This window comes from Elgaria multicarinata, chromosome 9 (genome assembly GCF_023053635.1).
Source record: "Elgaria multicarinata webbii isolate HBS135686 ecotype San Diego chromosome 9, rElgMul1.1.pri, whole genome shotgun sequence".
Classification (NCBI taxonomy): domain Eukaryota; kingdom Metazoa; phylum Chordata; class Lepidosauria; order Squamata; family Anguidae; genus Elgaria; species Elgaria multicarinata.
The window spans coordinates 26,816,304-26,832,625 of NC_086179.1; the positions used below are offsets into that span (position 1 = coordinate 26,816,304).

The 16,322-nt window shown below is 40.4% G+C and overlaps 1 protein-coding gene across 3 annotated transcripts in view; it reads right to left on the reverse strand.

Moving 5' to 3' along the window:
- Positions 1 to 7,157: 7,157 nt before the first annotated feature.
- Positions 7,158 to 16,322, reverse strand: part of HIPK2 (homeodomain interacting protein kinase 2) — a 197,653-nt gene continuing 188,488 nt past the window's right edge. For all 3 annotated transcript variants that reach the window (XM_063133341.1, XM_063133339.1, XM_063133340.1), the window contains exon 15: positions 7,158 to 14,713. In XM_063133341.1, the coding sequence (XP_062989411.1) occupies positions 14,249 to 14,713 (465 nt within the window). In that variant the 3' untranslated portion in view covers positions 7,158 to 14,248. The remainder of the gene's footprint in view (positions 14,714 to 16,322) is intronic.

Consider the following 16,322-nt stretch of genomic DNA (forward strand, 5'->3'; position numbering starts at 1 on the left):
GCTTAATCCTCATTGGGCTGGGTTTTTGTGTATGTACAGGTCAATGGTGTGTGTGTGTGCATGTGTGCACGCTCTCTGTTATATCATACTGGTGAAGTGAGCAGAAAGATCTCCTTTAAAAAGTGCTCCTGCTTTTAAAAAAATAACAATTCTATGGCTGCAATCCTATACAGAATTTGCTTGGGAGTAAGTACCAGAATTGCATTGTTAACTAGATCAGACCTCCGCACCCCCAAGTGCAACAGACCCATCAGAATCCCATGAGTTATTAGTGTTATCAAGCTCAGATGGTAGGTAACTACCATCTTCTCCAGGCTACAGTGGCTATCCCTAGCTGTCAGGGGGCAGAACATGGAATGGCTGCTTATGTGGGTTGGCATTTTTAACATCAGCCATCCCCAGAATCCTTCTTCATTTCCTTCTTCTCCCTGCTGCTGGAGGGAGGAGCCTGAAATAATAATAATAATAATAATAATAATAATAATAATAATAATAATACGGGCTAAAAATGTTTTAAATCAATAATTGAATATCCAAACACCAGGAGTTACAAGAAATTGACCACACAAACATATCCTGGATTAGATTGTAGCTTTTTATGGATTTTTAACTCTGTGCTTTGGGAGCCAGTCCTGTCAGAAATGTTGTGGTTGTGGATGGGGAGGATATAATAAATAAAGTATTAAAATTTAGAACCTCAATGGGTAGAGGAAAGACAGACAGAAAAATATCTTCTCAGAAAGCTGTTGATATTCCTAATCCAACAGTTCACTGACTATGGGAAATGAGACAATGGCTGGGTACACACAACACGTTAACCCACTCAGTGTGGTCTGTTGTTGTTGAACTGTGGGTTAACGTGTTGTCTGAACACAGCACAGGGCTTTTTCCGCAGGGTGCTCATTCACCATGCTGTGTGGGTAGTTAACCTGAACAACCCACCAACAAGCCCTGGGTAATCAAGGTGGCTTGTTCGAGAAAAATAAACCACACTGCATAGTTAACCAACCAGCCACCCTGCAGAGAACGTGCTACGTTCACACAACACCATAACTCAGCCAGCAGAAAATGCACTGCGTTCAGACAAAATATTAACTCAAGGCATGGCATACTAATTAGAAGTGAGGGACCTTGTAGGCTCTGCTTCCAAATTCTTTTACTTCAGACTGTTCCCAAGACTTTAGAAGAATTTAAAAGCAAGTCCAAAAGGAATTATACACACTCATGCCAGTTAAAAGACAAGCAGACAGAGCAGTGATTTAAAACAGTTTAATGTAATTCCAAGACAAAGTGTGATTACATTTCTACACATATACAATATGCATATGTGAGTTTACAAATTCTGATTAATAACTCGTTTCACCTCAGAGACCGAAAAAATGATCAAAAAGAAACTGTGAATAACAAGCTATAACATAGTTCACCACAACGGGAGCCCCTTTCTCACCCTACAGTTAGTAATATTACAGTTAAAATAACTATATTCTTCTATAATGTTTTTTTCTGTTAAAATCATCTCATAAATTTACAATGCTATTATTAGTTTTCAAGTCTAATATAAATTCACTCCATTTTTCTACAACGAAAATGATTATTAATTAGAAGCACACAACGTCATGATGAGAAACACAAGCATTTTTTTTTTTTTTAGTAGCAAGAACTTGATTGGTTAAGAATTAGTTTTCTTGTAAAACATTCTAAAGCCAAGTAAAATATCCATTCTTATAACATACCTATAATATGAGACTAAGGAGTAGGTTACATATAGTTCTACAACACATCAGTTTCTTTTCTGGTTTTTTTTTTTTTTCAAAGACATTACCAGAAGGAAGAAAAAAAATAACAAAAGGGGAAAAAATAAAGGAAAAAAAGGGGACAATTCACAGAAAAGGAAAAAAAATAAACAATACACAAGAAAATACTGTTGCACACAATAATTTTCACGAAGTTTTAACATGGATTAACACTCAATACAGAACCATACAGTGAAAGAATACAACCAATCAGGGCTTTCATGGGGTTTTTGAACAGAGATGATACTGTAAATAGAAAAGTGAACCCTTCAAAGTATCCATCAGTTGAGAGGGTAGGGAGGTGACTTTTCTTTGTATTTTGTAAGGTTTTGCCCTCTCTTCTTTTTTTAAACAGTTCATGTGTAGTATATGTTTTCCTTACCATTTGGAGCATATTGGGTTTATGGGCAATAATTATGTCAAAAGAACCCAAATATTCACAAATACTTCCCCATTTGTGTTCTTTTAACTACCACAACATAAGACTCTCAACTGTAGAGATACTTCTTTTCTTTCTCCCCTTTCTAATAAAGCTATTGTCTTCCTCTCGTTTGGAAAAAAAAATTGTATAGAATTTACACAGATTATACATTCCAATTTTGGGTGTGTACGATTTTGGCACAGAAAATGCCTGTTTTATTTTTTTTACTAAGATGGTGAAGCACAAGTTATGAGATACTTTCTGCACCCCAAAAAGCTGTGCCTTGGAATGCCCATGGAAACATCACTTTGAGAAGAAAAATCCCAATTTAGTAGACTAAAAAGATAGAAAGTGTTGTATGTAACCACCCCAAAGGGGAAGTGTGGAAGAGCATATTCCCCTTTCTGAGGACAGAGGTGCTATAACCATGCAGATTCTAATATGGATCTGCCGTGTTAAAAAAACCCTTTCATGCTTTACAGACTCCAAGCCCAGGGTTTTTAAAAAAGAAAAACTGTAGCTCCTGGAAATGAATATGCTGAAATTTCCAAGGCTAGCTTTGATATAAAAGGAAGAACAAGCGGTTGCTAAGGGTAATAAATGGGTTAGTTGCTGTTAACTGTGCTAAAGGAGCTACAGAAGCCAATCTCTTCCAGTTCTCTTAAGGTCTGCAATCACAACAGGCTTTCCATTCAGCTTTTAAAATGATGACCCAGCCATATGCCAAGTTATCACTTTGGTAAAGTGAGCTATAATGTGGATACCGTGTCTTTAAATGGATTTCTTGAAGGGGCAGGGGGTCTTCCAATGAATCCAGTGAGAATACTTATTTTTAACAGGGGCCTAAAAGCAATATATTTTTCCCTTTTCTTGTAACCTATTAATCTGCCACACTGAACAATGCAAGGAACTTTGCTGAGATTGTCAACTCCACAATGAAGCTCAGCTGTTCAGATATCATTATTTTTGTGCCATTTCCTGAACGTTTACTGTCTAAAAATACCTCTTTGCCCAGCAGAACGTTTCCATTTATATTAATAGGTTAGGTTACGTGACTGAAAGAAAAAAACCCCCACATATAAACAGATATACGTGGAACTAAAAGCGAAAAGAAGAAACCAAAAGACTGTTTACATCCAAACACATAATTCACTACAATCAATAATATGGAAACAGCATCCAATACTGTCATTGGCTAACAGGCAAATTAAATTTACAAGGAGCTGGTCAAGTTCTTCATCATAATTAGTTTAGGGGTTCAAAGTAGATCTAGAGTGACAAGTATAAGGTAATATATAGGAGAGAGAAATGCACAATAACAAAATTACAGCACTGTCATTGTTTTCCAAAACAATTCAAGGATTTGTTGTCTTAGGAACCAATCATTCAATATTTGAGGACTTCATCATCAGCCTCCCTACTGTGGACATGCACGTGAGGTACTAGTGACTATTCCTGCATTGAAATATTTCCACGGTTAGCGTGCCAATTGATCAACACCGAGGTGTGGGATGAGACGTACTGAGCACAGTGCTTCTAAGATTTTCAACTAAAGGTCATGCATAATGCACCTGTAATCCATGATTGCCATTTTTACAACATCTAAAATCATCATGATTCTGCTTCATGTGATTATAGAGCCCGCAGACACGTAATGACACATCTATGTGAACTAGCTCTGAGTCACTCAGCTATACAATCCATCCCTAGCTCTGAATACCTTCGTTCTTATCATACAGGTATTTCTGCTCAAGTTAGGATCTTAACAATGCAATCCTACACATTTTTACTCAGAAGTAAGTCCCAGTGTGTTCACTGGGGTTTACTCCCTGGTAAGTTTGTTTAGGATTGCCAATGGAATAGCTAGTTGGGAATTATTGTGCTTCCTAATTCATCCCCAAGAGTTTCATTTTTTTTCTTTTAAATTAAAAAATAAATAAGTCATCTGTTGGACTATACTTGCTATACTTTCAACATGCATGGAGTGATTTTTATTCTTAACTTTGGAATTATTTTATCTGATCTGACTTTCTACTACTATGTTATATCTCAGAACAGAATGTACATATTTGAAGACACACTTCTACTTCTGTTTTTAAAAGGGCAAAATAAACATGTAAAGGGATAGTAGTGTTGAGATTTTGAAGATACCATTAAAAACAGAACATTTAGTTAGAAAGTACCAGTTTAAATGTAAACTATAAAACACTATAACTATAAAATGTAGCCAGAAATCTTTTAGTAGCCACAGTCTGATCAGTTCATATTGGTTTAAAATGTGATTCATTAGATATCTTCGAGAAGGCCGAAGCACTTTACAGTAGCTATGAACATACATAATTACATGTGCATTTCAACATCACAATTAATTAAAATACATAAAAAGCAATTTAATCCTTGGTTTCATCATTTTATTTTTAAAGAATCACTCAAAGCAACAATGACCAGAGTGGGCATTAATCAATATTCTGCCCATACAGATAAGTATAATTTATATATCTTTAAACTCCAAATTCAAACTGGCTACATGTTTTCAGGAAAAAAGGCTAAAACCAAGATGAATGCCCACGTTTGAGGTAATTATTGCCATTAGGTCACAGTTTTTGTAAGATAAGTATTTTAATCCTTCTTTATATATAAAACAAAGTGTTCTGTCAGAATTCTAGTATCCCAGTTAATCCAACTTGAATTCCAGAATCCTAATCAGGTGGGTTTGCTTCCAGTGGAGTCAGTGAGTTCTAGGAAGTTAGAAACATCTAGAACACAGAGAGACTACTCTAGAACCATAGAAAACAAGGAAAAATGAAAAAAAACTAGTGAGGAAATAAAAAAATAAAAATAAGATGGATGGTAAATGCATATATTTTCTAATAGAAATTCCAGACCAAAATATTTCAAATTGCCTCATAATTTATTGACTTAAAACAAACAAACAAATATCTCTCTGTTATTATCTGCTTCATCCTAACACCTTAGTAAGTCCTTGGCTTTGTACCGAAAGTGAGATAGACATTTCTCTTGCTTTCAGCAGTGTTGTCCCACCTCTGGGAGAAAGGGAGGAGGAAGGAGGGAAATGAGGAAAGAAGGAAGGAAGGAAGGCGATGCCCCTAGGTACCATTCACACACAAGTATTTGGGTGAACTGGCATGCAGCTTCCCCATCAGCTGAAGAGTTAGGATTAGAGATGTTACAATATTTATCAGTGCAGTAAAAATATCATATTTGGAAAAAATATGCCTTTAGTATTGCCTTTCTTGGTTTAACTACATTAAGCAAAAGATTAATATACAACTTTATTTATCTTAATATGCACATGTCAAGTCTGGTATAGCAGCACTGCTAAAACTGGAAGGACAATACTAACCCGTACATGAGAAACGAGAGTTTCACTCTTATTTGCTATTTTCAGAAAGAAAACAAGGTATTGGAGGCTCCTGACGACGTTCACTAATTGCCCACTCAAAATTACATACTTGCTACATAAGTGTTTTCTTCTGCTATAAGATTTTTTATTTTTATTTTTTACATTCACTGGTATCACCCTTTTGCTTACCCAGCTTGGAAAATCCTGCAAACACATAAGCATTCTTATGGGGCTGTTTTTCCCTGCACCACCACCATCACACCACCACTACCAAATAAGGATGGGATTAATTATCTATAGAAACAAACCCAGTTTTTTAACCAACTGGTATGAACCCAACCCTTACAATGACATGACTTCAATACAAATTACAATGCAATCCAGCTACCCAAAGTGATGATAGAACACAGCAGTCTATTCAGAAAGTGGTGTAGTCATGACCCAATTCCAAAGCAGCACCAAGAAAGCTGTGCCTCATGTAAAATATTGCAGCAATGACCTGGGACACAGCAACTCGTATTACTGTACATGTCCTGTAGGATGAAGGATACTTTGCTCAATTTGATTAACATGGGACCAAGTAAGTCTTAGCTTATGTACTAGGCATCTATACAATCAGGATTCCTCGAGGCACTGGGTAAGAAAGAGGGAGCAAGGGTGTTAAGGTTTAAGTGTGCCTCGTCCTGTCACTCCTGCTACAGGCACAAAGACCTATAACTCACAGGAACCAAAGAAAACCAGACACAAAAAGGCCCAGAAGATGTACCACAACACTGCAATATACAGGTTGTCCACAGAAATGACCAGGGGGATTTTCAAAAAGGCAGCAGGAGTCCATGAGTATACAATTTACTGGCCTAAAGCATCACCTATAGGATGAGGGCTAGGCAAGGGCAGAGCAAGCATGAAGTCAGCCTTCCCCAACCTGTTATTGTCCAGATGTGTTGGACTACATTCCCCAACATTCCCAGCCAACAGACTGGCTGGGAACTATGAGAGTTGTAATCCAACATATCTGGAAATCATCAAGGTGGGGGAAAGGTGCATCACGTGTTAACTTGAGGGCAGTGGCAACATTGGCAGAGTAGAAAAAGACTTCTTCGTGAATCCTCTAAAAGACAGATCTTGCTCAAGGAAACCGGAGTTGATCCCTAGGCATTCAAATTCTCACATTTGGGCTGGTGAAGCATTTCACCTACTGATCTTGTGCAGTTAAGTAACCCTCCAACTTAGTCTTCAGTGCTGCACTGACTCTGACCCAGACAGTAGATACTGGTTACTATGTGGCATGAAGGTCACATCTCACAGAAATGAAAGGAATTTACAGAAGCTTAGCTCTAATAGGCAGCTTGGTGAATTTGTACTCTATAGTAATTGCCATGGATGATAAAATACATTTTTAATCAATTTCTGTTAAGAACAATTAAATAAACACAAGCGTCCATCTCCCCTTCACCAGACACCTACTGGGCAACAGAAAGGAAAATGGCATTCCATATTATTCATTGTCCCAAAAGTCCTAACATGACTGAATTCCTTAGTGAGCAGAGACACACTCTAATTTACATATTTATTCATCTTTAAAAAAAAATTCTTTGGTTAAAGAAAGACATGGGTTTTAATTTCCCTTCAAATTTGGTGAATTCAAATTTCTTTGCAAGCCAAACTCTGAGGCATACTCCCTTAAAAACGCATGGAAGGAAACAAGGGGAGACAGTATTATTTTGTTGGGCTGTTTTGTGACAGAGCTACTAAGTTGGGGTTGGGAGGAAAAATATTAAATTTTGCTGGCTGCAGGGTCAGGTTCACTGAAACTGGAATTACTCCTTCAAAACAATGGCATTTTGTTGATAAGCACTGTCGGGGGGCAGGGAAGGGAGTAGATCCAGGTCTTCTGCATGGTTTCCATTTGTTAAGTGGCTCCTTCACTGCATATAATTTGGAATCAATATTGGTAGTACAAATTGTCAGGAACCACAAGGAAATAAAAATGGTGTGTCTAATCATCTCTTTCTCCTTCCTACATAAGGAAACTGCTCTGGTCAGAGAAAGGGCTAAACATTTTACTGGCCCCATTCAGAAGATACCTTGAACCATGACTTTAACCATGGTGGTTAAGCCAGAAAGCCAGGCCATGTTCAGAAGACACCTTAAACCACAGATTTAACCACGGTGAATAAGGCTTTTTGCCTTATTCACCATGGTTAAAGCCATGGTTTAAAGTGTCTTCTGAACATAGCCTGGCTTTCTGGCTTAACCGCCATGGTTAAAGTCATGGTTTAAGATGTCTTCAGAATGGGGCCACTGTGTGTATATTCTTTCTCAAAAATCCTACAGCAGCTTCACAGTGCAGTCGTATTGACGCCTACCAAGACAAAAAAGCAGATGATGTTCAATGGGACTGATTCCCAAGTAAGTGCGGATGGGATTGCAGCCTGAATTTCCTTGTGGGTGCGCAGCTATGCTACAGCTAAATTGTCACATCCTTTCACAGATTTTAAGCAGCTTTCCCCACAGACTCACAAAGAACTCCAAAGGTTATGTCAAAACAAAACAAACATAGCAATATCATTTCCCTCCAATTCAGGTTGTAGGCCAGCTTTCCCTGACCTAGCACCATATGACTACAAAGCCCATCATCACCAGCTAGTGTGTGACCAGTGCTCAGGGATGATAGGAGTTGTTGTCCAATACATCTGGGGGGAACCACGTTGGGGAAAGGCTCATTAGAGAAATCATTCTCATTGGACAAATCACTCTTTACCTAATTCCCAGCCTAATTTCTGGGCAGTATCCAATGCTGCCTGTGTGCCTTTGCTGATTATGATGCACCAGCGGGAACCACTGTCAGTACAACAGGGAGTTAGCACTTCCTGGAACAACCCCAGAAACAAGTCAAAATGCTACTTTCTGGAACAGGACACGTCAGTAGAGCTCTGCTGACCCGTTTCGGAAACTTGGCTTGTTTCTGGTTACTTTAGGAAGCGCTAGCTAGTGGTAGGTCCCGCTGGTGCATGTGAAACATTGGATACAGCCAACCCTTCCCCAAAATATTTTGCTGCCTGAAACAAATGACAAAATGGTGCCCCCCATTCCATGTACAGAAACCAAATGGACTGGAATCGCAGTTAAATCTTACTTCAGCACTGGCAATCAATAGTGTCCTTCATCGCTCCTGAGGGCCTCAAGCTAGCTTAGGGGACACAGGGGAGGCCAAGTAGTATACACAGCTCTGTCGCCCAACACCTCATTGCTATTCCCCACCTCTCAGCATCTGACGCCTAAGGCGAGCGCTTCACTCTGCCTAATGGTAGGGCCAGACCTGGATAAGGCTCTCTGCCTCTTAACAACACAGTACATCAGAAAGTGATTAATCTAATGTAGGCTTCCCCAATTGGGTGCCCTCCAGATGTTTTGCGCTACAACTCCCATTATCCTTGACCACTAGATACATGCTGGCTGGGAGTTGTAGTCAAACATACTGTATATGGAGAGTGCCAGGTTGGGGGAAAGCTAAGCTAGGTACAATTAAGGATTGTCTTCACTGCTTTGTTCCTAAAAATCACTGCAGTAGTTTACTATATTCAATAAAACATCTCCTTGTCTAGAAGAAACCCATAATTCTCCTGTTGGTATAGCACAGGGATGGGGAACATGTGGACCTCCAGATGTTGCAGGACTGAAAATTCCATCAGTCCTCACCACTGATTATGCTGGCTAGATCAGTTGGGAATTGCAGTCCATCAACATCTGTGGAGGCCAACTACCTCCTCACCTCATTCTCACCTCTATAACTAATCCACCCTCTAACTATTCTGTCAAGAGTACAATTCTTTTTCAACCCAGGTGTGTGGTGGTGGGAGAAACTCTTCCTGCACTATGAATTTTTTCGCCTCTACATCAAAAGCCCTTAGGTGTCCTGTTCCTATATTATTGAAATCATTCTATAATGAAAATGACAGAGAGGTAAAATATATAAATAAAACATTTCAGAGTGCGTAATTAAAACGAGCTCTTCGTTCCTTTCTTGCCACAAATCAGCCAATCACATACATTCCTGGTAGACCAATAAATAGTAATTCATCAAATATGCCAAGATGCTGCACCTTAAGAACATGCTCTGCCAGATAACATGCTGTAGAAGACAATCAACACTCTTAAGTTTTGTAGTTAAAAATAAGAATAGAATGACTTTTTACTTAAAAAGAGAATATCATCATTTTGTACAATGAGCAAAAATATTCACAAGTATTAATTATAAGAAAAAAATACTTTGAGAAGGAGGAAATGCAAACTATTTTGGCCATATGATTAAGCCTTTAATTTTGAACATTAAGGGGCAGAACATACCATGTCTTATCTTGAATTCTGGAGTTCTTCAGTTTTTACCTAGTCAACATCTTGAGTCATTGGACCATGGCTTCTCTTCAGCTGGCTCTAGGACGACAGAGCCTTCCTCCCAGCTGCCACTGGGCTTTTAAAGTGGGAAACATAACTAGTTTATTACAGGACACCTTCAACTCTGTAATAAAGGGTTGTGGGTTTGGCCTATTAATTTATTTTGATATCACAGCAACTGATCAGACAATGTGAGATTAAAGTGTCTCCATGATCCTAGTATCCTTCTTGAATCCAGTTCTGAATCCAGTAGTTGTTTGGGTTTTGCCTAAAAGAGCACACTTCTGCCAATGTGAAGATACCATGTAAAGGTATCCAGAAACTGTGTCATTGTATAATCGCCGTAATATGGCACAGTTCAGATCTAATAGGAAGCCATGATTTCCTATGTTAAAAAGCCACAGCAAGTCTTGGGCTCACATACTTCTCCTTCCCCTCTGCAGCTCTTTCGCGTACCAGAGGAGACGGGAAGCATCTGTTTCTGGTTTTAAAGTAACCAGAGTGCCTCATAATATTTAAACTTGGAGAACTGTGGTTTGTTTAAACTATCATTGGAAAGAACAAACTAGGGTCATAGAATCATAGAATAGCAGAGTTGGAAGGGGCCTACAAGGCCATCGAGTCCAACCCCCTGCTCAATGCTATGCTCAATGCTCAATGCTCAATGCTATAGTTTCAAGTCAGGATCTGAAACTATGGTCAAACCATAGTTTCAGATCCTGACGATCTCAGTAACAGTAGTGAACAAACCACAGTTTCCTGAGTTTGGACATCACGGAGAATTGTGGCTCGTTTAAAACCGGAAGTGAATGCTTCCGATCCTTTCCTTGCTCATGTGAAAGACTAGAGTACAGCATCCGAGCCTGAGGCTCACTATAGTTCATTCATATAGCAGGAAGCCATGATTTGCCATTACATCTCAAGTGGGCCTACACCTTGGTTCCTCTCCTAACCAGAGTGTCCCTCTGTCTCCCTTTCCCTGCAAAACCTACCTATGTGACAAGCTTTCTGATATCACTGACACAGAAAAAAACTACTTAATTAACAACCAATACCGTATTAAGAGAAAATAATAATAATACAAAGATGCAGGAATGCATGTGCAATTAAAACAAAGAATAAAATATAATTATAACATATTAAAATTAATAATACAATAATAACAAAACAATATCCTTCCTGTCAATGACACAAGCAGCATGAAGCTTCCATTCCAAATGTGATGAGACGGGAGAGGAATGCAGTACACTGATAAAGCAGAGGATTTTTTTTACCGGGATAGCAACTGGAAAGGGTTTTCTTCATAACAAGAAGATGTAAGGTGCATGAACCAATGAAAGATCAAGCTGGTATTTGCATTACTATGCTTAGGGGGACAAAGGGAGAAAAATAAAAATGTAACATGGCACTCAGTTTGAAAATGGCAAAAAGAAAGGGTTTGTTTGAGAGTTTGCCTCAGAAGAATAACTTGTGTCCAACAAAGTATTCATGATGAGAGCCTTTCTTTCCTCCAGGCGAAGCATGCGCGCCCGTTTCCGGATCTTACAACTGTGCTTGTCTTTCTTGCCAACTTACCTCTTGAGAAACCTTTTCGCCTTAACCATCCCTGGGACCCCTCCCTCTTCTCTCAGCTAACTGACCTGCCTTATCCCAACATCTTACCATATTGCCTAAACACTCCTTTTCTGAAGTCACAAATACAGCTGTAGTGGTACCAAGATGCTATGCAGGCATTCATCCTGTTTTACCACAAGTCTCAGACCACCAATACAAGTAAAGCTCCACAGGGGGGAAATACTAAGCACTGACATAGAAGAAACACCCACTTGCATTATAGCGGTAGAATTTCCCTCGACCCTTTGACTTTTTTCACTGTAGAAAAGCTTCTCTTTGGAAACCTTTATTTATTATTATTTTTAAACAAGGTAGTTCAGACTGTTTGGAGCTGAGGATACACAATCCAGCCAGCAAATCTGAACATTTTTAAAAAAAAAAAAACACAGGAAGAATGAGGTGGGAGGAAGTGAAGAAAACACCATTTAAAGTTTAGATTCTAAACCATGATGGCTATCACCACGGTGTCTCCAAGTCAGGTCTAGCTCCGCGATTTCATAGATGATGGAGCTTCAGCACATACCACCTAAAAGGGATTAAGCCCCTACTTCTGGGAATTGGGCCTAGGCCTCCTGTGAAGATAGCATAGCCCAGCCCGAGGTAGTGCCGGGGCCTTATTCAACGGCCCAACCTGCTCAGGTGCCAGTGCAATCTCTTCTCCAGAAAAATAACTTCTGGAGCAAACCTGAGTCTGATGCTCTAGAAAGAATTCCTCTCATTCTCATATTTTTTTTCCCACTGAAAGCATTCAAGTGAAAATATATAGAGTCCTTCCCATGTAATCAACTCCCCACCCCCACTTCAGACATAACAATTTAACATGAGGTACTATGTATGTAGTACCTACGTTTGAGGTACTACGAAGCCAGCCTAGGAGCCCCCACCCCGTTCTATTTATACTTTAGTAAGAATACTAAACTGCAAAGAATTATGGGGGAAGCTAAACATCCGGATAGAAAATTCAATCAATAACCCCATCAACAAAATGGAACCACTTGGAAAGCTGCTTTAGGGCCGAACAACCAGTCCAGTCACTTCAATTCCCATAAAACCTTCCTAGGCCTGCCCATTTTTTAATTTATTTTTACATTCCAGCCAAATTCCCACAGCCCCACCCTTGACCCTTGCAACTTACCCAAGAAAGACAATATCAAAACAAAAGGTATAGAAGAAGGAAAGCAACAATAAAGAACACTAAAAAGAAGAAAAAGAGCTGAGATTAAATTCCAACCAGCCTCAGTCAGTTTCTAGGAGTACCAGTGGAAGTAAACCCTTAAAACCGCAACTGGAGTTTGGTAAGGCACTACAAGGGAATGATGTAAAACTAAGACTGTGACAGTTTGTAATGGCTGTGCTGAGGACCACACCACAAGAGAAGGCAGCATCAGCGCGCACATGCGCACACACACACACACACTCACACACACATATATACCTGGACAATCACATTTGTTACATGCCTATGTTATATCACTTTTTTGTGCAATCACATTGAGGAATAGTTCTATTGGTATCACTGGAGTTTAACACAAAGTAGAAAAAAGGGTGTATGTATGGTATAGTGCTACATTCTACCAAGGGCCAGCTAGAACCTCTACTCCTACACTAACAGCCCAATCCTAAACATTTAGGATTGTGTACCTGCTCATGACACCGGTGAGATGTCACGGCGATGTTAGCTTGATGTCACGCTTTGTGACACCGCGATGAATTGGCAATCCGCACAGCCCACCATAAGCATTTATCTGCTGGAGCAGGGGAATGTTAGGATTGGGCTGCCAAATGTGAAGGGTTATCCAAAAAAAGAAAGAAAGAAAGAAAAGTATTTCCAAGTAAGGAAGATGAGATTCTATTGTTCATTATTAAAGACGTTTCTTTTAAGAATAACATTTCTCAGGGATTTATCCAGGGTGCTCAGAGTAAAAACAAATATCCCCATTCCCCCCCGCCCAATTCCACCAGATCGTGTTTTCTGCTTAGTGTGTGTGTTCCCTGCCCCCCCCCCCTCCACCTACTGGTACTGCTAAGCCTGAGATTGAGAGAGCTGGAAAAATCCAAAACTCCCCTCATCCTTGGCTGGTTCCTCTGTTGATCCTCCCAACAGAAAACACATCACACTTTTTATTGTCTTTTTTTTATTTTGGGTTACAGCGACCAGTGCAATGACAAAGCGATAACCCTTTTGAAATTCTGGATAAATCCCTAATTTGTATGCATCTTGGTTTGATTTTAAAAAAAATATACCTAAACACGTATGAAACTTTGTATTAGGAGGTTTGAACAGCAAATTCCTAAATGTAGTCTCCTGTAATCAGATGAAAATAATCTGTAAAAGTCTATTGGTGAAGTTATCCAAAAACAGGACCAGACAACGATGGTCCTTTTGTTTCTACCACTATGTGGTTTGGTGCAGAATGTTGTTGTTTTTTTGTATGTTTGTTTTTCATTCTTTTTATTCTTTTTTTTTCTTATATATTTTTTTAAATAAAAAGTGTAGGACTGGTATCGCCTTTTCTCTCCTTTCTTCCTCAAAAGTCTCCTTTGTTCAAGTTTTGTTTGAGTCTCCCATTGCATTGTTCCTTTGCCTGAAATGTTCTTCAGTATAAAAGCAGCCTCGTTCCCCTCCACGTGTGCCGTGTCTCTTTCTCATTCCAGTGTTTAGATGTAAGGGTACTGGTTGACCTTAGCGGGGCTCAGGGGATATCCAGTGTAGACTGAGGCTGGAGACGCACTGATATAGGTCTGGTGGGCAAACTGAGCCTGATATTGACTCGGGTGGATGGTGGGTGATGGGAGGACACGAGGGCCCATGCTGACCGGGACTTGGTGGACGATGCTGGCTGGGTATGTAGTGTGTTGTACAGCATGACGAGCCGAACCTTGGGAAGCCACCAAATGGGCGACGGTGCCTGTGGAACCCAGAGCGGCAGGCGCAGTGTACGTGTAGAGATGAGGTTGAGTGGGGAGGTGAGCAGCGGCGGCCGCAGCCAGGTGAGGATGGACCGTGCCATGGCTGGGGCTGTTGTGTGGGAAGGAATAGGGCGCCTGAGCAATTGTCGGAGTGATGTAGGCTTGCTGTCGCCGATGACTCCCTGTGCGATCCGTCGTGATGTGCTGCTGGGCCTGTCCGAAAGGAACACCAATAAAACAACAGTGAGATTTGGTTTTCATCCTTTGCCCACCTTGAGTTATCACATGAATCCTCATGACAGTTAGAGATGTCTGAAAAATTCCTTTTGTGGGGTGGATTTCGATAGGTTTACCTAGGTTCGGCTGTGCAGACTACATTCCAGTTCCTGACTTGGTCTTCAGATAATCGGGCTGGTTGGTGGATTTTCTGGGCATTTTGCACAACGGGGGCGTGGGTGGCAGCAGTTTCTACAACTTGCACACATTTCTGAGCAATTTGCACAAATTGTTCAGAAATGTGTGCAAATTGTTCAGAAATGTGCGCAAATTGCAGAACCTGTGGGGGGGAAATGCACTAAAATGTTCCTGGAGTTCTGGAGGAAAGCCCACAGTTTGGCTCGCAAACACAAATCAAGCGGTACATCCTGCGAAACTCTGTCAAGTCCAAAAAGTAATGGAAATTCCCAGTGACAGACATCCCTAATGATACACTCTGATTCTTAAATCTCAACATCTTTCCTGTCCCCTTCCAAAGTGTGTGTGTATATGTGTGTGTGTGGTGAATCTAAAACTATCACACTGCTTTAGCCTACCCTTCTCTAATGAAGGCTAAGTACATATAACTAAAGTACATGCATAGCAGTCCTGCCCTGTTTACTCTGCCTCCCTGTTGCCTCCCCTATTCAGAATTTTAGATTGTAAGATTCTTGAGGCAGGGACTTCTCCCTTTGCATTTTGTAAAGCATAATTCCTGGCATCTCCATTTAAAAAAAAAAAGACAAGAGGCCAAGCAGTAGCTGATGGTTGTGTGCTACCTCCAGTATTTGAGGCACTAAGCCTGTGTGTACCAGTTGCTGGGGCACATGGGTGGGTGGATGTTGTTGCACCATGTCCTGCTTTGTTGTTCCCTGGCTGCAGCTGGTTGGCCACTGTGTGAACAGAGTGCTGCACTACATGGTCCCTTGGTCTGATCCAGCAGGGCACTTCTTATGTTCTCAGCATCTTGACGTTCAATCCAAAAAATGCCGCCATTTTGTGAACGCCCAAGTCAGATGCTCACAGAAGCTGAAGCCTTTTGGGAGAACCTGGTTCAAGCCCCCACAAACCCCCACTCTCTTCCCCTGCTCCCCATGGGCTCAGTGACTTACTTGCAGCAGTAGACATTCCAGGATGGTCCGCTGGGGAATTGGTGCGCCCACTGCCGCCTTTGCCACTGCTTCCCCCTTGCCAACAATGGATAAAGTTTGGGTGCCCTTGCAGGGGAGGGGGAGGCTGGGGAAGGGGGAGGAGGAGGTGGGCCTTTGAAATTGTTCTCACTGCAAATGGCTGCAAGTGTTTGAATGAGGCACTCATATTTATAGGTACCCTTTTTCAAATGTATCAATATTTATCTATTTATTACATTTCTATACCACCCAATACTCAAAGCTGAGTGGGATGTTCACAATGATTAAGACAGTAAAATACAGCACAATAAAAGAGGGATTCCTTTCCTATCTCCCTTCCCACCCCTACTTCTACCTGTTTGACAATCCCTGGTGTCCTGCACTGAAGCCAGATTAGCACAACTCATGTTGACTCAGTTCAGACAACATGTTTCTCA